Consider the following 23,731-nt stretch of genomic DNA (forward strand, 5'->3'; position numbering starts at 1 on the left):
TCGAAATGTGATGTCTACAATATATATATATATATATATATATATATAATCTATCTTGCAATCTAACTTTAAAATACTTAATCAATATAATCACAACTCTCATCTAATAAAAAGGATACGAATGCCATACAACGATATGTCCTTAGGCGGCCATGAAGCTCGCCTTCTTGGAACCCATCTTGGTTCCAAGCCCTCCAGGAAGTTGAAGGTGAATTCGACTCCTGTCTTGAATGTAATTTCTTACATCCAAGCCCTCCAGGAAATCGAAGGTTAATTCGATTCATGGCTTAGGTGTAATTTCTTACACCCAAGCCATCCAAGGAGGACCCTATGTCCATTCCTTGCCTTGGCTGATGCACCTCATCACCCAAGTCCTCAGAGGGGATCGGCCAGATCTGTCTCTTCTTGGTGAACTTATTCAACCAAGCCATACATATGCATATAGTTATTCAGTATATATACTGCCCTAGGGATTATCATAATCCCTTCCTTAGACTAAGCGAGTTTCCTCCCTCTAGCCTCCATCATATAATCACATTTATATTACATTTCCATTTATATTTACATCTTCCTAACTTGACATGTATTCCATAACATATATCTCAGAAATTGTCCATTATCAAATATTCACATTTATTAATTTATATTCCTACTATTCATTGATACGTATTCCTTAACATACGTCTATACATATCCATTAATATCTGAAAATCATTCATTAATATCTGTATTAGACTGTTCATTACTGTATTCATTAATATATATATTAATTTACTATATCCATTAATATATGTATTAAAAATATTCAGTATTCATTAACATAAGTACTATCATTTTCATTTTATATATCTATTAACATATATAATAACATGTTCATACAACTTACCTTTTGCTGTCGTAGCTTCTGACCTTCTTCCTTGCCACGCAGCAGCCTTTCTATCCTCCGTGCCTTTTCCTTTTGTTTGATCTGTGGTAGTCTGGGCTTTATACCCATGGAGAGGGATAGGCGTGACCCTCCACGAGGCCCCTTCCATGGGAAGGGGTGTGACGGGTTGCAGCCTAGGCTACAGCTACCATCACACCACTTCCCTTATGAGGGAAAGGGTGTGATGGTAGTCGCAGCCTATGTTGCGGCTTCCGTCCCACCACTTCCCACCAAGGGGGGGGAGGGGGGGGTGAGGGTGTCCACGTGACCTTCCCTTAATACATATATCTACGTGCTTTTAAATATTTCATTGCCCATTTAATATATTAAATGTCTTTACGTAATTTTCCCAATTTAAAATATAATAATTTATTCTATGTAAATAATATATTAATATTATTTAATGTTTTAATTCCCTCATTTTGCTAATTGTTTTTACATTATTTTATTTCCATAATATATCATTGCCTATTTAATATATCTACATAATTTTCCCAATTAAAATATAATAATTTATTCTATGTAAATAATATATTAATATTATTTAATGTTTTAATTCCATAATATATTAATATATTACAATTGTCTTATATCATTTTACTTTCCTAATATATTAATATATTACATTATTTTAATAATAGTCTTTTAATTCATTACATCGTTATAAGGTTTACATCGGGCAGTGAGGTGGGGTTATCACACAAACGAACTAGTTTAGTGTTATAGGGGCCTTCTTTTTTGTTGTTTTTGTTTATTGGAGCTTGGCTCTTAAGATAAACTTATTAGGTTATTACAATATGTTTTATGTTAGTTGATGTTTTGGACTTTGGTTATTCTTTGGTTATTTATGTTCACTGCTTTCGAACTGTTGTGAATCTAGTTGTTATTGGTTGGTTGTTGTTTTTGGATGCCTTCGAGCTGTGGATGTTATAGGGACAACACCCTTGTTATGTTGCTTTTAATATCAATTTGTTTTTGACAACTTGCCAACTTAAATTAAGTTGCATTCGTTCATATTCGGTTTTCTCACATTTCAAAACCATTTCACTTATATTGTAAATAATTAAACAATCAATCCTAACAAAAGTACATTTCAACACCAATTCACTTATATTATAAATAATCTGAGTTACTTGCTTTGGCATCTATAGCCGAGATATGGGTCCTGGTTCGAGCTAGGTCTAATTCACGTTAGAATCAGCAGTCACGGTGGCATTTGTGATCGTGGAGGAGGATAGTTCATCATTGGTCTAAGAAGTTTATTAATTGTGTTAGATGTTTTGACGGTCAAAAAACATTAGATTTAATTTTAAACTTTAAAGTTTTTTTTTTATAAATTTATAATTCATTCGTATATATACATAATATATTAATTATAAATATACGATTTTACAAGTTTTTATACTAATGAATCCAAAACGAATTTTCAAAATTTTGTCAACAGGTGAACTGGATTCTTAAATCTGGACCCGTGTCCGAACCCAAACACAACTTAGCAAATAATTAAACAATTAATTCAAATTGTTGTTCATTGACAGCATCCAAACCAGTTGTCGTTCGATGCAGTACCTAGTAGCACTTTAGTTAGTCTTTCTTTTTCTTATATGTTTGTAGTTTTTTTCTTTTTTTCCTACTATGACTGTTGTTCTTTAACGCACTATTTTTTGGTTCAGTTGGGCAACTAGGATATAAGAGAAGAACCAGGGAGTTATCCTAACCAATACCAATTGGATGCATGGGCTCTCCATGGCAGTAGCCAGACGTATATCACAACTTGTCATCCGTCACCTATATAACCTATAACTGATCGAGAATTCAAATTATTATAGATCCATTAAAAGGTAGTCTCAACTCAATAAGTACTTTGGAAATTTATTATGAATATCCAAAACAAACATCGAGATTGGCTTATCAGTCACATAAATTCAAAATATAAATAATGTGATTCAACCTGTGGCTCACAGAATCGTTTATTTTACGTTTATTCCACGTTTATTCCATTCAGCTCCATGCCTTGCCAAGCGTATGTTTATACACTTTCTTTCTGTGTTTGTTTACAGATAAAGCTGAAGTGATATCACACTAAATAGTAACTCCAATTTGTTGCTTATATGAAATATTCTCTGCCTTGTAATTACATGGTGGGCATAGATGACAGTCCTAGTATTTCCATTTAAAAAAACGTATACCTTACAGTCTTGCTCTTGATAATTCAATCTTTGCTATAGTTCCAAGATGGACCTCATCTGGGCCATCTGCTAATCGTAATGTTCGAGCAGTAGCCCAGAGGTGGGAAAGTACGAGATCTGTGCTAACACCTGCCCCACCATGCACCTGGATTGCTGTATCCAGCACTTTCAATGCCATGTTTGGAGCAGTAACCTGTTTCGTACCATATGAAAATGAGCCATTGAAAAGATGAACTATTTTCTCTCCTTAAAAATTGCACTAATCAAGATAATAGAAACATACTACATTCAAAACGAACAAAGAATGATTCTTCACACATGGAAACAAGTTGAGCAGATATTTACCTTGGCCATGGCAATTGCTCCTTTGGCAACTTTATTTCCATGTAAGTCTAACTGATTTGCAGCTTCGAGGACCATGAGTCTCGCTTTCTCTATTTCTATACGGCACTAAAATCAGAAAGAATGTAGTTAATTTCAATTCTTACAGACTTAATTGGCCTCGTACAATCCACACATGCAGCGAGACATCCAAACTTCATTGCCACTAAAGAAAATACAAATCTCACTTATAAATACAAAAATACAAAGAAAACATTTTACAAATAACGTTAGGGTTCTGACAATGCGAAAAATTAACTTTTATGCAGTGTTGGATCTCGTGGTTCATTTATCTTCCAACATTTCTGCAGTGGTATAATTAATGCCCATGGCTATCAGGATATATTGCTCTGGATTTTCACCTTTTGACAGGATGGGGGCTAATTTTAGAGGTAGCTAACAGTTGCACTTCTGCTAACTAGTTAAGCCACATCTTGTCAGTGTCTTGAGAATAATTTAATTAGAATTTTCAATCAAATATAAGTATAGCATAGCAAATTGGTTACAAATTTCACATCAAATAAGACATGTTAGTATTAAAGGCTAAAACTGAGAGAACAAAGCATAAGAATTTATATATAAGTAATTGTAAGTTTCAAGTTTCTGCAGATACAGTTAATTTAAACTATTTTTCATAAGATAAATAAAATAACATTTCCGGTGAAAATATCATTTCAAAATTTTGAATTTTGAAAAAGGAAGAGGATTACTCAATATGCAGAGAATTTCTCAGAAGCTTTCCATAGACCTATTAAAGTAGTACAATAAGCAAGCTTGATCTGTTAAAAGATACAAGAAGATGAGCGTTTAGATTTATCCTTTTTTGACTACTCAAACAACCTGCATTATATGCCCAGGAAACCTTAAATGCATTGATTTCACCAATTGCATTTTTGATCTTTCAGATCAGAGTCTTCCCAGAATCCACATATTATATTCCCAACCTGTTATATCAGAATAATCACTAAACAGAAAACATCAAATTAATCGTGGGTGATATCATATGGTTTGGGATTGGGATTTGATGGATAAATTCCTGAGATCCACTTTTCAATGCAGTACAGACAGATTTTTCTCTACCTGTCTCCACTAAAAAGCCATAAAAAAATTAAAATCCATAGTTTGAGAGTTTGGGAACAAGGGCATGCAGGGACAGGTTTCAGGGACAAGGTGACTATGGTCCAACATTAATAAATGGCAGGGGGAAGACGATAAAAATATAATTTAGCACCTGAAAAATTAGTTATAATAAAATTTATAAGAAATTCCATTAACATATCGTGTCCAAAAAATTGTTCAAACTAGAAAGGCTGGTTTTGTAGGCTAACTGGAATTGACAGATTTAAAGAGGGTGATGAAACCTCATAAGGATTCAATTTCCTGTCATTATGGCAAGGACAACTGCATCCGTCTAGGTAGAAACAATTTGCTATTACTCATTGGTATTTCAAACGAAAGAAGAAATGTGTCGAATTGATATTGTACAGAAGGAATGACTATTTTGGAAGGAATATATATCCCAATGAACACTCTTCATGATATACATACTCTTACTAGAGACATTCCCCTTCATATGGCTAGCGGTACATTTATTGGAAATGTAAATAAAAGAGAGAGCTGATCATACTTGTATCTGGGCTAATTCTAAGACAGTTGAACATCCTTGTATCTTGCCTAATTGTTCTTGTCCCTTCTAATTCTGGTTGTACTAGCAGAAAACAAACTGCTAACCATAGGAAATGCTCTTTTGATAGAGTGCAACACATCCTCATTCGGGCAATGATTTGATTTCTAGTTAGAAACATAAAATGGAATAAGAGATGCTGAGTGTTTAAAATTTTAAATCCTATGGCACATCACACCAAAGATTTTTGTGTTCTTTTGATGGAACACTGGAGTCACTGGAATCTGATAACACCGAAAATTTTCCAATGGGAACATTGCAGTCACCCAAATCTGAGATTAGGACTCAGGAAGATGAAAGTACGAAATATTTGCATGCTCAGTTGATGGAATAGAGGAATATGAAAATCAAAGTTGCATATGAATAGTGACATGCAATTTCATTGACAATTTAAATTGTCAGTGTTTTTGGGAAAAAAGAATAAAAAACAATGTTACTAGGGACACGTCCTTGGCCCTTTTTGATGCGTCCCCATTTTCTGGATGTCCTGGGAATAGGGTGACGGGTCCAGGACAGGGAATGCCACCCCTTTTCAATGCATTTGAGTTCATTTTACGTTCATTGTTTGTTAAAAAAGTATTGCAGCAACAAGGTTTGAAGTTGAAGGAGAAACATTTTTTTAGCAAGGTTTGAAGGAGGTGTACAAGAGGTTGAATCCAAGACATATTTGGTAGTGGAGAACTGTTAAGAAATTAAATTTGTATCAGACTGATGCAATTTGTTCAATGTGCAGATTTCCCTTTCAATTTGGAGTATTCAGAATTTAATCCTTCTAAAATATGAATGTCAACAATGATAATGTATCAAGGGCAGTGCAGGGGTTTTCTTCAAGTCTGAAATTCGTCGATCAAGGGAGAGAGAGCATTTATTGATTTCTATATCCTTCTCTCTTGAAATCAGCGAATATATATATATGTCTAGTGGGACATGTTATAAGAGGACATGTCTCCACAATGTGGAGGCATGTCCACTCATAACGTGTCCCTTACATACCAAGGGATGTGAACTTTATTTATGTTAGTTAACTCTTAACCAATTAAAGTCGTCGATCTGTGCAAAACACATTATCAAGTTCGATTTATCAAATACGAACATATAAGTTCGATCTAATGAATACGATAATGTAAACTTTGATCTTGTTATATGCAATGATGCCTTAATGATCATTACACGATACAAGGCAAGAGAAGAATAGAATCTGATCACACACAGATTAATGTAGAGTTTCGATCAGACATAAGGATGACGGCTTGCAAAGTATTCAAAGTGATTATTCTTATAAACACAAGGAAGGAGTATGTGTGTATGCATGTCAGTCCACATAGTGGACTGACATGCATACATACATGCTTATATATGTATAATCAATATTAATGGTCACCCTTATATCTGACCGAAGCTACCATGCATCAACAAAAACAATTTCTTGACAAAGGTAAGTCATTCTATCTTGCTATTTTTTTCAAAAAATTTTCATTTAAAGTAAGAAATGTCTGATCTTTTATTTTATTTTTTTTCCTTTTTCAGTTTAAAGTTCCAAATTATTTCACAAAACCAACATGAGCAGTAGTGAGAATTATATTAGTGACAGTGAACTGGAAGAAATTCAAACAAATGTTAGAGTTCAGTCTCATTAGACTGGAAATGTTGGGTGTGGGGGTAGACAGCCACCATATCCATTTGAGAGCCCTTCAAAAGTCTTGAAAAATATGCAAAAGGCCCTTCGAACCAAAAAAACCTCTTGTCCAACTTATGACAGCTATAGATACCAAAAGTAAAAATTCAAGGGGGAGTAGGGTGTGGTTGTGTGAAAGCTGCAAGAAAATTTTTAGAGGGAGCTACACAAGGGTATGATCTCATTTCTTGGTTGTTACATGCCGTGGAGTTAAAGTTTGTCTAGAAATAAAGGAGGATGAGAAGTTAGAGGCTCATAGATTGCACATGGAGGCAGAAATGAGGTCTCAAGGTGTGACAATACCAACACATTCTTTTGCAGTATACAATCACCTATGGCTGACATCCATGGTTGGTAGTGCTACTAGTGACATTGCCACAAGAGGATAGAGGAAGATTAGTGGTGGTGAGAGGCCAAGGACAGTTGCAAGTATGTTTAATGCTCAAGCACAAGATGCAATAGAGTCTTCCATTGCAAAATTCTTTTATGCCCATGCCATCCCATTTCATGAGGCTTGTTCCTCTTATTTCAAACAAATGATCAAAGATATAGCCTTTATTGGTCTCTCTTTTGTACCCCTAGAGATCATAAACTACACACTACCTTCCTAGATAAAGAATATCCCAAGGTTAATTTGCTAATGGAAGATATGAGGAAAATATGGATTAGGATAAGTTATTCTATTGTGATGGATGGGTGAAATGATATTACACATCGACCACTCATCAGTATCATAGTCACATGCCCAACTAACTCGTGTTTTCTTAAAGTCGTAAATTGTTCAAGAAAGCATAAAGATGCAGACTTAAAGTTCAGCATTTTGAGAGAGACCATAGAGGAGGTTGGGGCCTCAAATGTTGTACAAGTGGCCACTAATTCAACAAGTGTGTGCAAATTGGCTGATATGATGGTGAAGGGTGCTTACAAGCACATCTTTACGACCCCACGTTGTGTTAATGCATTGAAAGACATAGGGAAAATAAATTGGGTGAAACAAGTCTTGGCAGAAGCTAAAGATAATCAAATATTCATTTGCAATCACCAAACCTCATTTGCTCTCTTCAGGATGATTTCAAAGGAGTTCCTCAAACCTATTGAGACAAGATAAGCTAGTTACTTAATTTTGTTAGAGAGGATGCTTGAGGTGCATGAGCCTCTACAGTTGATAATGGTGAATTGGGAGTAGAGTAGAAGACCTAATTTAATCTCTACTGAAAGATGGGCCATCAAACAAAGGATCCTTGATGATGATTGGTGATCCACTGTGAGGTAAGACATTGCTGATTTTATTAAATATTAAATATTAAATTGCTGATTTCATATTAAGTTTTAATTTCATTGTTCAATGTTTCAACTTTCAAAGTTTCTAACTTGCCAATTAACTCTTTTGAACTTTTTGTTTGCATTTCGCACATATTTTTTCTCTTTCATCTCACCTATTGTAGATGCCATTAGATATGCTAATATGGACTCCTCTAGTCTTCGAGATATTATGAAACATTTGACAACATGCTTGGAAAGATAAAGCAAACAATTTTGCCTAAGGATCCTACTTTGGGATTATATGAGCAACACATTAAGCCCATTGTGATGCTGCAATGGAACACAATGAACACCCCACTTCATACGGTAGCCTCTGCTCTAAATCCCAAATGGTACACACCAAAGACTGGTAGGTTGCCTAAATGTGATGAAGAGGTGAAAGAAGGGCTAATGAAGGCCTTTCAAAATATGTATTCAGATCAAACGTCTACTATACATTGCACACAACGGCCTGCCTTCACAAATATTTGTGGTCCAACATTCAGTAAACCAAAGGAAAAGATAGATAGGACTACATTAGCTCAAATTGATCCTACTGGATGGTGGACATGGCACAGGAAAGATACACCACAATTGAAGTTGCTTGCCATTCGCCCTCTTTAATAGGTTGCCAATTCCTCTGTTGCAGAGAGGAATTGGTCCACATATGATTTTATCGACTCCATCAAGAGGAATATAGACTTACCTCTAGGCAAGTGGAGAAGCGAGTGGTTGTGGATAGTGCTCTTTGACTTTAGGATCGTCAAATCCCAAAGTATTGATAGGCTCCATCTTTATGGTTGGATGTTGATCCCAAAGATGTCGCTCAGGTTGATGAGGAGGCAATAGAGGGATTGGTTGCTATTCCATTGGATGAGGCAAACCTTAACAACGACAACTCGGAGAACTTCAATTTTGATGCAATGTTGAGAGATACAGATTAAGGACAGCAGTGTACTTTATTTTATTGTATTTCCATATCATAATTGAAAGTGAAACTTGTAGCCTTTGGGCATTTTGTTGCAACTTGTATGCTATTTTTTAATATCAAATGCATATTTTCAATGAACTTTGTAAGCAATTTGAATTAAGGTTTGAGTTCTGCTAATTTGTTTGACTTTGACTATCATGTGAACTCTCAATATAGCACATGTTATATATTAAGGTTCTATAATGCATAGTTTGAAGACTCGTGGACTCGCCACGGACTCGTGAGTCCAGTGGCTCCACAAGTCAACTCGCCAAGTACTCACGAGGCAAGTCCTAGCGAGTCTTTTTGAAAGACTCGCGAGTCTTTCTCATGGACTCGCATGAGTCAATTACACGGACTCATGAGTCTTTTGTAGGGACTCGCGTGACCTAGTTATGACGCCCAACAACATTAAAAAGTGATTTTTTGCATTTTTTCATTCATTTGCCTTTCTTTCTCAATGAAAACAGCTTTGTAGGGTTTAAAACTGCTACTACTTCTAGCTCAAGGCCTGGAAAATTGAGCTATATTAGAAGTGCAAAGAGGAAGATGTAGTCTTCTCTTTAGTTTGTTTATTGTTGTTTTTTACATTTGGAATTGGACATATCATTTTATGTAATTTTGTAAACATTTATAAACTTATGTTGCTATTATACATTTTAGAGTTTGAAACTATGAGTAATGAGTATGAATGATGAAATTTCAAATATTGAGTGTTTGGAGATCATATGGCGTGTGTAATGTTTCAATTATGGCTCTTATGTTCTCTGAATGCATTAATTTCTTTATGTCTTTTTGTAAAACTACGATTTTCTTTTCTTGCCGAGTCTTTCACGAGTCTTTCACAAGTCCGAGTCCGAGTCCAATTTTTTGGTTTGCTGAGTCCATGGCAAGTTCGAGTTTTAAAACTTTGCTATAATGTATATATGCATGCCTTATCAATGTTATCATATGAATATTTAGAATTTCCCAATATATTTTAATGTTTTTCTATTTTTTATATAATCGTACCCAACCATCCCCAAAAATGACTTGAAAAATCGACTTTAGAATGTGTCCCCTCATCCCTTGCCATCCCCATCCCGAAAACTCAAGGTAACAGAGCAAAAAAACTTAAATGTCTAAGCTTTTGAGGTTGTTGGGTGTAATATTCCTTTCTAGAATATTTCAAATTTTTGCCCTAAAACAATACTCCTAAAAATGATAATGGCTTTGTCTAAAATTATGAATTTATTATATTATTCATATTAATAATTTATGACATGATTCTGAAAATAAATCATATCTTGATTTTCTGCCATAATTCTCCTTCAAACTATGCTTGTATGTCTACTTTGAAAGTGCTTTCAGATCTGCTTGAATCAGAGGCTTTTGCCCCTAACTCAGTAGTGGCAACTAAAGGTTTTCATCCTTAACTTGAAAGTGCTTTCAGATCTGCCTGAATCAGAGGCTTTTATCTCTAACTCAGCAGTGGTAATTAAGAATTTTTGTCGTTAACTTGCTAAGAGAATTTAAGGGTTTCATCCTTAAAACTCTTAATTTACCTTGGAGGGTTCTCATCCTCTTTCTTTGTAATTCACTGGGAGACAATTATAATATTTATTCCCAAATTACTGATTGCTTGATTGATTCATGTTCCTCAAGAAAATGATCTCCCACATATGTCTTATCGTTTCAATAGACACAGCCATTCACATTGGAAGGAGTCACAACCTTTCCTACCCGATTTCTGCCCATGATGACTTTTAATTTAATTTTAATTAAATTGTTTTGTAGTCTAAATTGCTAGCATCTCCTTATTAACTTTGGTGCTGCCTTATTATGCTATTAGAAACCAAGAGGGATTGCGATTTGATGTCATTGGCAGGGACATGGCATTCTGCCCTTCCCAAGATCGCTTGTCCTCAAGCATTTTAAAATTGGGATGATAAAAAATGTCTACTGCTCAAGTGGTGTCCTTCATAGGTAGATTCTTCCAATTAATCAAATATTCTTAAATAACCTTATTTCTTAAATTCTTTTCTATTAGGTCAATGATGGCTTTGGGTTCCACAATTAATTCTACTTTGTCATCAAGTGGGGGTAATTTTTGGCATGGTATTATATGTTGACCTAGCACCTTCTTGAGGCGAGTTATGTCAAAGATATCATGAATTCGACTATTTATTGGTAACAACAATCCATAAGAACCTTTGCTAATCCTTCTTATAATCTTATAAGGTCCATAGAATCACAACTTGAGTTACTTTGCACCACTTCCCTTGAGAGAGGACTGTTTATAAGGTTGTAAACTTAGGAAAACCAAGTCTCCAATTTCAAATGTTCTTTCAAATCTATGACATTAACATACATATTTTGTTGATATTGGGCATGTTGTAGGTTTTATGAGTGTGTTTAAAATATCCACACCGTTGCACCAAGTTTTGTCCTCTAGGGACTCTACTATCTGTAAGAATCAAATTTCCAAATGATATTGCCTCATAACCATATAGTGCCTTCAAGGGAGTCATTCCAATTAACCAATGCTCCTTGGGGACACATCCCCTAGCCTCCTACCCTCATCCCCACCCCTGAAACATTTCGTTGACTTGGGGATGCCTTGGAAATGTCCCCTCCCCATCCTTGATTAATGCAAAAAATCGAGGATATCCTTGAAATGCACTAGAAATGATAGGGGACGACAAGGGATGGCCAATTGTCCTTAGGACAGCTAGGAGCCATCTAGGTGTCCCTTGATAGTTTTGTTTAAAGGGGTGGGGGTGGGGGTGGGGGATCCTTGTATTTTCCCTCTTTAATATGAAGGGGGAAATGGCAATTTTAGAGGTTTTGGGATCCAATAATTTGGAAAAGGACATGTGTAATACCATTAATTCAAAGAATGTCTATGTGTTGGTTTCCATTCTCATTTCCATTTTATGAGAATCCAATTCCATTATTACACATCATGGGCGTACAGTTTAGAGGATCAGTTTTTGAGATCTTTGACTTGCTTTTGAGAACTTGAACAAAGAATTCATGTTATTACTGCTCAAGGGGAGCAACTTTGTGAGATTTTTGTTGTAGCTCTTGATCAAGACAAGTTTCCCACTTCTCTTTGAGATTGATTGAGGTTATGTCAACTTATGCAAAGAAAGAAAAAGCCAAGAAGTCAACAACGCTTGTGGGGTCATTTGCCTTCTGTTGCATGTGGCTAGAACAACAAAGGCAGTTGAATCAACTAGAGCAACAACTAGTGTAGCTCGTCACTTTGGAAGCCACCCTTTTGGATCTAGATAGTCATTCTGCTCTAATGCTTTTTCATGGTTTTGTTTTGTTGAGAAATTAAATTTATATCAGACTGATGCAATTCGTTCAATGTGCAGATTTCCCTTTCAATTCCGAGTATTCAGAATTTAATCATTCCAAAATATGAATGTCAACAATGATAATGTATCAAGGGCAGTGCAGGGGTTTTCTTCAAGTCTGAAATTCGTCGATCAAGGGGGAGAGAGCATTTATTGATTTCTATATCCTTCTCTCTTGAAATCAGCGAATATATATATATATATATATATGTTTAGTGGGACATGTTATAAGGGGACATGTCCCCACAATGTGGAGGCATGTCCACTCATAACGTGTCCCTTACATACCAAGGGATGTGAACTTTATTTATGTTAGTTAACTTAACTCTTAACCAATTAAAGTCGTCGATCTGTGCAAAACACATTATCAAGTTCGATTTATCAAATACGAACATATAAGTTTGATCGAATGAATACGATAATGTAAACTTTGATCTTGTTATATGCAATGATGCCTTAATGATCATTACACAATACAAGGCAAGAGAAGAATAGAATCTGATCACACACAAATTAATGTAGAGTTTCAATCAGACATAAGGATGACGGCTTGCAAAGTATTCGAAGTGATTATTCTTATAAACACAAGGAAGGAGTATGTGTGTATGTATGTCAGTCCACATAGTGGACTGACATACATACATGCTTATATATGTATAATCAATATTAATGGTCACCCTTATATCTGACCGAAGCTACTATGCATCAACAGTCCCTCTTAGCTAGGAAAGATAATCAAGTATGAAGATATCACCTAACTCGTGATATTGGAGGATGGTTTATGAACATCAAGTCACATGACATTCTTCACATAAATATCCAGGTTATGGTATGTGCACTGACATCACGTCTCATGATGTCTACCATAACAAGTCATGGCATTTCCATGGATATTACGTCACATAATACCCACCATGATCATCTCATAACGAGCATAATGATATTCAACTGATATCAAGTCTCATGATATCTATCAATAAGCCCAAGAGATATTAACTATCATGACATGTCCATGAATATCAAGTCACATGATATTTGTCATGATAGTGAACCGATCATTGTAAAGTCGTCACCTTACAATGTCGGATGCAAGTGTTCATTATTTGAAAGATCGTCACCTTTCAATAATGTATATAGGGTAGGCCCATAAGTCATAGAGTCACACATATGACAGAAGAGTTTACACATTAAACATCTTTATTTATATTAATACAAATAGAAATTTAGAGATAATCTCAATAACTTACATTTCAACCATACCAAGTTTCTTCCTGAAGTGTTCAACTTTCACTCTGGGGAGCGGCTTGGTAAGAATGTTTGTTGTTTGATCACTTGTATTAATATACTCCAATTGGATCACATTCCTTTCTACCATGTCTCTCACATAGTGGTAAGGAATCTCTATATGCTTTGATCTATCATGAAATACTGTAGACAATTTGATGCAGCTTTGATTGTTACAGTGGATGATAGTAGGCTTCAGAGGCTCTCCAAATAATCCCACAAGCAGTTTTCGAAGCCATACTGCTTCTCTTGCTCCCAAAGATGCTGCAATGTATTCGGCCTCTGTGGAGCTTTGAGCTATTGAAGACTATTTTCTGCATATCCAAGAAATCATAGCTGATCCCAAACTGAAGCAACACCCTGATGTGCTTTTCCGATTAGTCACACTTCCAGCCCAATCAGAATCAGAGTAACCATGTAGATTTAGATCAACATTTTTATATTTGAGTCCATGTCCAATAGTACCTTGAAGGTACCTCAATATATGCTTAGCAGCAACAAGATGTATCTCTTGAGGTTCACACATAAACTGGCTCAAGGCATTCACTGCATAGTAAATATCCGGTCGAGTGTTAACCAGGTACATCAATGATCCAATTATCTGTCTGTAAAGAGTAGGGTCTTGTTGATGTGTTTTTTATGCACATGCGAACACAGAATAAAATACCAAGGTATCTTATCCTCTCTTGAACAAAGTTATCCGAATGTTGAAGATTTGCCTAAGGATCAATCGAAATAACTCCAAGGTTCTGGTATGTAGGTTCTCTACGTGTGGATAAGCTCTTGTGGTATGATGTGATTATGTTGGAATCACAAGGGGACTTACGTTTGTATGCCTGATTGCTTGATTTGTTGGAACTTGAGTCCTATCTACTCACCGGGATAATAAAGAAATAGCAAAAGTTGAAAGGCTCAAAAAGTCTACTCTTAAGGCCTAGAATGCAAGAAGATGGATGAATGACTAGTTAGAGTCCTACTGGACTAGGTCTCACCATCAAACTGAACAATTCGACACCGGCTCAATGCAATCTTCTAAGGGAATTTTGAAGATGTTCAAATCGTTACACCATCAGACACTGATCACCATTCAAGTTAATGCATGAAAATAGATGCGTAACGACTTGAGATTAAGCTCATTCATGTCAATTGACCACGCAGGGCGCACTTACAATCAGTAAGAAGCTAGTGGTTTGGATTAGGCGAATTCCACGCGAGTTCGTTTAGTAACTTCTTTCTTTCAATCTAATCGTTTACCATCTAAAACGAAGATTCAACAAGAAACCATGCATATTGCAAAGTAACAACACACTTCACCATAGCTTCAATGAAAATGGAGTTCATTTACAATCAAGGCAACAATTTCTTGCCTTCTCTTCCTACTCTACTCTAATTTGCTATTCCACTATTCTACCTACTAATTCTTGACTATTAGCTATTCTAACCTCTATTAACTAACTATTAACCTTTACAAATGAAGAGCCAAAGCTTTATATAGGGAGCTCTTTACAATTCAATGGCTCTGATTGACTTAAGAATGAATGGCTAGGATTTTAAGATGAAAACCCTAAATAGGGTTTGTTACAACAAACTCCCCTAGCCAATGAGAAAATTACATTCAATATTCGAGAACCAATAGGAAACAAGGGTAGGTACATTGGAGTTTGTGCCTTTGTGAATAAGCGTGATTCACTGAATCTGGACATGCTGATGTGGTCCCTTCTGACTAGAGAAACAGTGACTGAGATGCCACCTTGTCTGGTACTTGCTCTATGATGACCTTGGTCGATCCCTTTTTGTCTTTGATGTACTTGATGAGTGGCACACCTTTTGTTGGCTCTCTTGTGTTTGATGAAGCCTCTTCACGGTCAAGTCACTCCTTTGGTAGCTCACCTCCCCTTGAAGTGTTTATAAGATCTTTTTCCTTTGCCATCTAGTGGTTTCTCCATGTGGTAGAATGCGGTCTTTGAGGATGGTTAACTCCATTGCTTCCAACTCCTTGAACACTTGAAGTCCTTCAACTTGGAAGCACTTTGAGTCCTCCTCCATGCATTTGAGGTGTCTTTAATGATTATAAAACTTGAATAGGTCCTCCTTGTCCTTGTCTGTTCTTCCTTCTACTTGGTCCTGTTTGTTGTGACGTTTTCACACATCGCCCCATTGCAAATGGGGACCCCTACTTTTTAGGCCCTTCCGGTCTTTTGGCTTTGTTTTTTGGGTCTTTTCGCAACAGTCTTGTCAATCTCTCTACTTTGCAAATGTTTGGGGGTCATATTGGTCAAGTTTGCTTTTCATTTGGGAAAATTTGGTTAAGTCTAGGAGTCGTTTTGTTAATTTTAGGGTTTTTGCCTTCAGTCCTAGATTTTAGGGGTCTCTTTTAGGGTTTTGGAGAAACAAAACTTAGAGCTGGAATCGAGACCCTTCAAGGAACCTCCTAGTAAAATTTGAGCGATTTCTGAGCACTTACTATTTTTAGTAAGTTTCATTGCCTCCCAGATTGGTCTAATTTTGCCAAAAATCAAACTTACTATTTTTAGTAAGTGTTTTCCTGACCTATTTTGCCCAAACCTTGACATTTTGAAACACTTACTATTTGGGAAAATCTATTTTTGGCAGGCTCTTCATAGGAAAACACTGAAAACTGAAGATCCCTGAAGACGTTGAAGACTGAACGCTCCTGAAGATCATTTCTAAATCCGGAAGAGTCAGAAGGCAGACAAGTTGGATCAAAAAAATGGTTAAGTTTGGAACTCCTATTCCAAAAGAGGAAAGCATGCAAAATCATCCAAGTCCGGAAATTTACATCAATCCACCAATGTCATCTTGATCCGGAAATGGCCTGAAATTTGACTGTCTTAAAATTTGAAAGATCTTCCAAAATCCAGAATTTGCATTATGATTCCTAGGGACCTGAAACCACTCTCAAACATCCTAACAATATATATGAAATATAACTTAAAGTATAAGACTTATACTTAAATGTTATATTTCATATATATACATGTCTAGAATTGGTAGAAAACATCAAATTCCTCCTTCATGGCCAAAATCCGCCCAAGCACTCAGCTGGGTGCCAAAATGGAAGGGTCATGGAGGATTCAGCATTTGACAAAATTCCTCCTCCACAGCAAAAATCCGCCCAAGACATCTGCATGGCGCCAAAGTAAGGTCAACGTGGAAAATGGAAAATATTGTGAATTCCATGACAAGGTAAAAAATCCGCCCAAGAAGGTCATAGGGTGGCAGAATGAAGTGACCTTGGAATTCATTGAAATGCATTGAATCCTTGGCAAGCACAAAATTCCGCCCTACTCCTCAGGAGGGCGCCAAATAGAGGGAGTCAAGGAAGATGAAGAAATTTGATGAATTCCTCCTCTGAGTCAAAATTCCATCCATGCTAGAAGCAGGATTCCAAGAATTAAATTGTTCCAAGGCTTGGAAATGATGAATTCCACCATGAAGAGTGAATTCCATGCTTAAGCTTGAAAATTGAAAATTTGTCTAAGGCATGAAAATCCAAGGGTCAAGGAAAAATGGAAAGTAGAAATCCCCTCGAGATTTTTTTTAATATTTCCATTTTTAGACACCAAATCTTATCAGAATCCGGAAAGTTTTGCAGATTTGAACTCGTGAGATAATTATCTATCTCCTGGACCCGGCTCCTAAACTTTAGGAAAATACCTAAAAAATAGGAAAGGTGGCAAATTGGTCAAAAAGCTCCCTGCGAATGTGATGAATTCAAAGAGCACAAAAAAAATTCCTTCCTCGAGAAAGAATTGCGCCCAAGAAGAAGAAATTCCGAAAAAAAAAATTGACTAAGTGATGGAAATTCCTTCCTTCACAACATAGTTCTTGGAAATCATGAAAATTAGCTAAGGCATGAAGAATTTCCTTCCTCAGGGGTAAGGAACAAATTTCTTTTCAAAGGAGAATTCCCTCACAACATGAATTCCAAGCCGGGATGAATTGAAGGTGGAAAAACAATTTCTTGGCAAGGAAGGAATCAAGTATGAACTGAACAAGAAATTTCCCTTAGGAAAAGTTTAAAAAAAATTCATTCTCGGGCATCAAATCACATCCAAATTTCAAAATTTTTACAGATTTGGATTCGTAGGAGAATTTTCTCTCTCCTGGACCATGGAACCCTAATTTGGAAATTTTCCTAAAAAATAGGAAATGTGCGGAATTGATGAAAACCCATCTTCAAGCAAGGAAGGTTGAAGACACTTCAAGAAAATTCTTCCTGAATCAAAATTTCCCTCTCCAACAATTCGAGGTGTGCAAGAGCGGATATACGACGGCAGGGTCCACTTGCATGGCGAGGATCTATTGAACGCATAGTAGTATTGTGGTACATTCATTGCTGAAATATTTGACCAAATGGCGACCCAGTCATTGCATGTTGAATTTATGGCAGATTCCTTTTGCATGTAGCGCCGCATGTGGAAATGATGGAGCATTTGTGACATAATGGGGTGATTTTTGCATGGACGAATATTCAATGCATGTTGGGCGAATTTGAAAGAGGTGGTGCATTTAATGCGCAATGGATGCTATTTTGGGTACTTGTGAATTAATTGTATATGGGCATGATGGGTTAATTGGAGATTCCCACCTTGTTGCATCTTGAGTGAAGAATCTTTTAGGGAAACCCTAATTAGGTTTTGCAAGTAATCATGGCTTGAGGCCTATATAAAGGGGTGACCCCCTCATTTGTTAAAGAGGGAGCTTTGTATGAAATTATTGCGATAAGTTTTTGAGAAAATAACAGTGAAACATTGTTCTTTGATGGTGTCCACTTAATTTATTTTTTCAAAACTTGCATGGTTTCACCTTCCTCACTTAGAGTAGAAGTTTATTTTCTCAGTTGTTAGATAAAGTGCTTTGATTTCAATGGAGAATGTAATGGTGTCTGATGAATTTCCAGGGTTCATACTTTTTGTATCTTGTTGATTGTAAGTTGCAGTGTAAAGTTAGCCTAAGCCACTAAACTTGTGCTAAGTTCGGTTGTGGACAATCATTTGGATTGCATTGTGTTTGGTATTCAAATGCACTTTCTCAATATGAAAATCCTTCATCATCCTCAGAAGATTGCACCGGTTCTTGCGGAGTTGTAGTTAAACTTGGCAAAGCAAAGCTTAGTTTATTTGGAATTTGTCCACCAGAGCACTATTCATTGTTAGCATTGCCCTTAGGAATAGATTTAGGCCTTTCTAACCCTTTCCCCTTTATTTTCAGTTCATTTTAGTTCGTTCGAAGTAGAGGCATCACAGATTCGCTATATCCGATGATGGAGTTCCAGCCACAGCAAATAAGTGAAAGAATGATGCAAACGTAAGGCCCCTTGGATTACCAATAATCACATCAGCCAATTGAGTCACATCCGTAGCATAAAGGAACCTTGGAGTCGATTTTTTGGACTTCTTGCAATCTTAGCATGCAATCACACTTTGATCAAGAGAGAGTGAACTGACCGTTAGGCAACTTTATTCTGTGTTCGACGTTGTCATTAAAAACACGTCAACATTGTTGACCTGCAAAAAAGCAAAAGATGATTAAGTATACATAATATATTCATTCTAACATAGCATCTATTACCTTAAATCATCAACAAGAAGGCATTAGGATTAATTTCGCTCTGGACCCTCTCCAAGGACAAGACCTATAATGAGATTTTCGCTCTGAGAGGGTTAGAAGCGAAATTTGCTTCTTAGACTCCATTCACACTCAACTTGCGTTGGACTTGGCTTTTGGGTCCTTCCTTCATCTCAATCAAGTCCATTTACCTTCAAAGTGAGGTCCACTCAATGCTTTTAATGACAAATTAGGCCTTTCTAATGATTTCGCTCTGGACCCTTTGGAAGGGTCAAGAGCAGGATTGATGTTTTAGGCTCAATTTCCTCATCCCATCACGTTCCAACTTGCTCACAAGGCATAGATAGGTCATTGGTCATTCAGTCAAGGCGTAGGAGCAAGCTTTTGATCTAAGCTAGGACCAAGAGAGGATTTTTAGGAGAATTCACTCTGGACCCTTTGGAAGGGTCAGGAGTGAATTTGACAATCTAGCTCAAATTCCCCACTCAACTCCCAAGCTTTCAAGTCTAGGTTTGGTCATTAGGGATTTTCTAAGGATAAAAAGGTCAATTTTATACCAATCAATGCCTAGAGTACAAGAACTTGATCTTTCATCAACTGGACCAATCTCAAACCCTCAAAGGAAAAAATCCTTCAGGATACTTGCTCACATACCTCCATTCATCTCCTTAACTAAATGACCTAGGTCTTAAAGAGAAAGACTCCTAACATGATACAATGACTTCCTCAAACTCAATCAAGACTCAACCCTAGAAGTAAGACCCGGGCCTAACCAAGAGGAAACTTTCAACAGAGACCCTGACCTGGACCACCTACTGACCCACTTCAACTGAAGCAAACCATCCTATCCTAATGAGCCCTCTAGCGACCCTTCAATGCAAAGACTAATAGCCAAGAACCTAAAAGACTAAGCCAAGAAAACTAACCCTAGAAAGCAAAAAGTAGGGGTCCCCATTTGCAATGGGGCGATGTGTGAATACGTCACAACAGGTCTGCAAGTCTGGATTCTGCTGCTACTTCTTTTAGTTTATGTAGGATGGTTTCCATGGGTGTCGACTTTGGTCTGCAGTTCCACATTCCAAATCTTTTCAAAATATCAATGGTGTATTTCCCTTGATTTAGAAAAATACCTTCAGGTTTCTGCCAAACTTCCAATCCAAGGAAGTAGTGTAGACTGCCCAAGTCTTTCATATCAAATTTTGATGCCACGCCCTTCTTACATTGAACAATGAGGTGATCTTCTCCTGTAATTAGCAGATCATCAACATATAGAATTGTTGAGACATGAACCAGCTAGGACTCGAACCTAGGACCTTCCATACGCTGCTGGAGTGCTCTACCACTGAGCTACTGGCCCCTCTTGGACCAGTCCATCGTCGGTCCGGGTGTGGCTTATTTCCAACACCAACACCCCCCCTTAAGCCACACCTCTCGTGTGCTTGGGGCTCCTAGCCTGGACCTGGCTCTGATACCATGTTGAGACATGGACCAGCTAGGACTCGAACCTAGGAGCTTCCAACGCTGCTGGAGTGCTCTACCACTGAGCTACTGGCCCCTCTTGGACCAGTCCATCGTCAGTCCGGGTGTGGCTTATTTCCAACACCAACAAGAATAAGTATCAACAAATCACCATTAATTACTTTAAAGTAAAGATTTGGATCTGCATCATTCTTGGAGAATCCTAGACCCAACAAATAGCTGTCGATCCTCTCATACCAAGCTCGGGGAGCCTGTTTAAGTCCATATAAAGCTTTCTTCAGTTTGCACACATGTGAAACTTCATTATGAATCACAAAACCTTCAGGTTGGTCTAGATAGACTTCTTCCTCAATAGTCCCATTTAAGAATGCAGTTTTCACATCCATCTTATGGATCTTCCATCCTTTAGCAGCTGCAATACCTATGACTACTCTAACGGAGGTATATCGGGCAACAGGTGCAAATGTCTCTTCATAATCAATACCTTCCTTCTATGAGAATCCTCTGGTGACAAAACGTGCTTTATGTTTCTCTATACTATCATCTGCAGCATGTTTAATTTTGAAAAGCCACTTGGACGAGACAACAAATTTCTCTTTTGGTCTAGGAACTATGTCCCAAACATCATTCTTTAGAATGGATTGGTACTCTTCTATCATAGCATCCTTCCAGACTTGATGCTTGGGGGCTTCTGCAACACCGGTAGGTTCAGAATTAATGATTTCACTCATTAATGCATCATATGTTAATTTGCAAGGTCTTTTGCTCTTTCTGAATGTTCTTTTGGGTGTTGCGTGGATTTCTGCTTCTTGTATCATCTTTCTAGCCCAAAGTGATCTTTTGTGATTATTTTTTGGTTCCTCTTCTTGAGTCTCTAGAGGAATCTGACTTTTATTTGTAGTTTCATCTGGATACTCCCTCTGAAACTCAGGAGCAAGATCTTCTTCCACACCTTTGTGTGAATCTGGTATTTCTATCTTATCTGATCTCCTGGCCTTCTTAAAGGCAATGTCTTCTTCAAAAATGTCATCTTTACTTAGTTCAATTTGTCTATGTCCAGGTATGTATATTCTGTAAGCTTTTGAAATTTCACTGTAGCCTACAAATATTCCTTTTCTCCCAAAAGGTTCTAGTTTCAATCTCTTCTCTTTAGGCACATGAATGTAAACTGGGCACCCAAATATTCTTAAGTGACTGATATTTGGTTTTACAGCAGTAAAGGCTTCTTCAGAAGTTTTATTTTCCAAGTGAGAGTGAGGACATCTATTTTGAATGTATACAATTGCATTAGAAGCTTTAGCCCAAAATGAGGTTTCTAGGTTTTGATCATAAAGCATTGCTCTAGTTGCCTCTACTATAGTTCTGTTTTTCCTCTCAGCAACTTCATTTTTGTTGAGGATTATAGGGTATAGTGAACTCCCTCTTAATCCCTGCATTTACACAAAACTCTTTAAAGATTTCAAAAGTATATTCTTTCCCATTGTCTGTTCTAAGTATTTTAATTTTCTTCTCGGAAGAATTTTCTATGAGAGCTTTGAATTCCTTAAACCTTTTAAGGATCTCTTCTGATTCTTTGCACTTGAGAAAGTATATACAGGTCTTCCTGTTGAAGTCATCAATGAAAATTACATAATACAGAAATCCTCCTATGGAGGGTACAGACATGGGTCCACATAGGTTAGAGTGGACTAATTCTAACACAGCTTTAGTTCTACTCAAACTATTAGGAAAAGTACCCTTAGTATTTTTCCCCAAGGCACACCCTTTACATGCCCCATTGTGAGTTTGATTTAGTTTAGGTAGTCTGGTTACAAATTTATCCATAGAAGTTAGGGCACGAAAGTGAATATGGCCTAACCTTCGATGCCATATCTCATTTGAGTCAGAAGTCTCATGAATGAGGGCTTGATTTGACTCAATGCAAAGTTTGTAAAGGTGTCCTTGTCTTATGCCTATAGTTTGGGCCTTCTTTATGGTTGAGTTCTTCAGCCATGCTAGGACTTTACCCTCCATAAATGTAACTATGTATCCGTTATCTTCAAGAGCTGATATAGATATTAAATTTCTCGTACTCCAGTGAGTTGAATAGAGATCCCGGATTTCAATTTGATGGTGCAGGTTCCAACTCCTTTTACTAGATGTGCAAAATCATCCCCAATTGCAACCTCTTCATCAGATTCTTCTACCATAGTTTCTAAGTGATCTCGGTATCCTGTAATGTGTCTTGATGATCCACTGTCGATTACCCATGTGTTAAGTTTGTTTGAGACTTTGCTGGATAATGCTGAGTAGAAAGCAAATTTCTCAAAATCATGTTCTATATTTGTCTTTCCAATTTTAGCAAATGAGGCTTGTTGTTTTGTTCTGTCAGGGCACTTGACCGCATAGTGTCCATATTGATCACACCTAAAACATTGAACTTGCGACAGGTCCTTTCTCTGCTTGGATGAACTTTTGAGAATTTCTCTTCCTTTTGAAGTTCTTCTTACCTTTCTTATGAGAATTTGTGTTAAGGACATGAATATCCTCATCTATAGGTTTCTGCTTCCCTTTTGTTATTTGTCTTGACTCTTCTTGTAGATAATCAGATCTTAATCGATCAAATTTAGGAAGCTTGGATCTTGTACTTATTCCTTGGACAAATGATTCCCATGAATTTGGAAGACCGCCTAAGGTTATGAGTGTCAATCCCTTGCTATCAATTTCATATCCAACTGTTGATAGTTGGTCCCTTAGTTTAGTTATTCACATGAAATATGAATAGACAGATTCTCCCTTATTCATGCTTATATTATTAATTTGCCTCTTTAGGGCAAGGGTTCTGCCTGTATTATTTATTTCAAATGCACTCTCAAGAGATTTGAACATAAGGTATGCAGTTTCATGTTTTGCTAATATAGGTACAA

The 23,731-nt window shown here is 36.8% G+C and overlaps 1 protein-coding gene across 1 annotated transcript in view; it reads right to left on the minus strand.

The window, feature by feature from the left end:
• Positions 1-2,772: 2,772 nt before the first annotated feature.
• LOC131056070 (probable acyl-CoA dehydrogenase IBR3) overlaps positions 2,773-23,731 on the minus strand; it is a gene marked incomplete in the record, with an annotated part of 256,769 nt that continues 235,810 nt past the window's right edge. The window contains 2 exon segments of the mRNA XM_059216575.1: positions 2,773-3,307; positions 3,460-3,564. Of these exon segments, the coding sequence (XP_059072558.1) occupies positions 3,116-3,307; positions 3,460-3,564 (297 nt within the window).

Source organism: Cryptomeria japonica, chromosome 2 (assembly GCF_030272615.1).
Source record: "Cryptomeria japonica chromosome 2, Sugi_1.0, whole genome shotgun sequence".
Taxonomy (NCBI): Eukaryota; Viridiplantae; Streptophyta; class Pinopsida; order Cupressales; family Cupressaceae; genus Cryptomeria; species Cryptomeria japonica.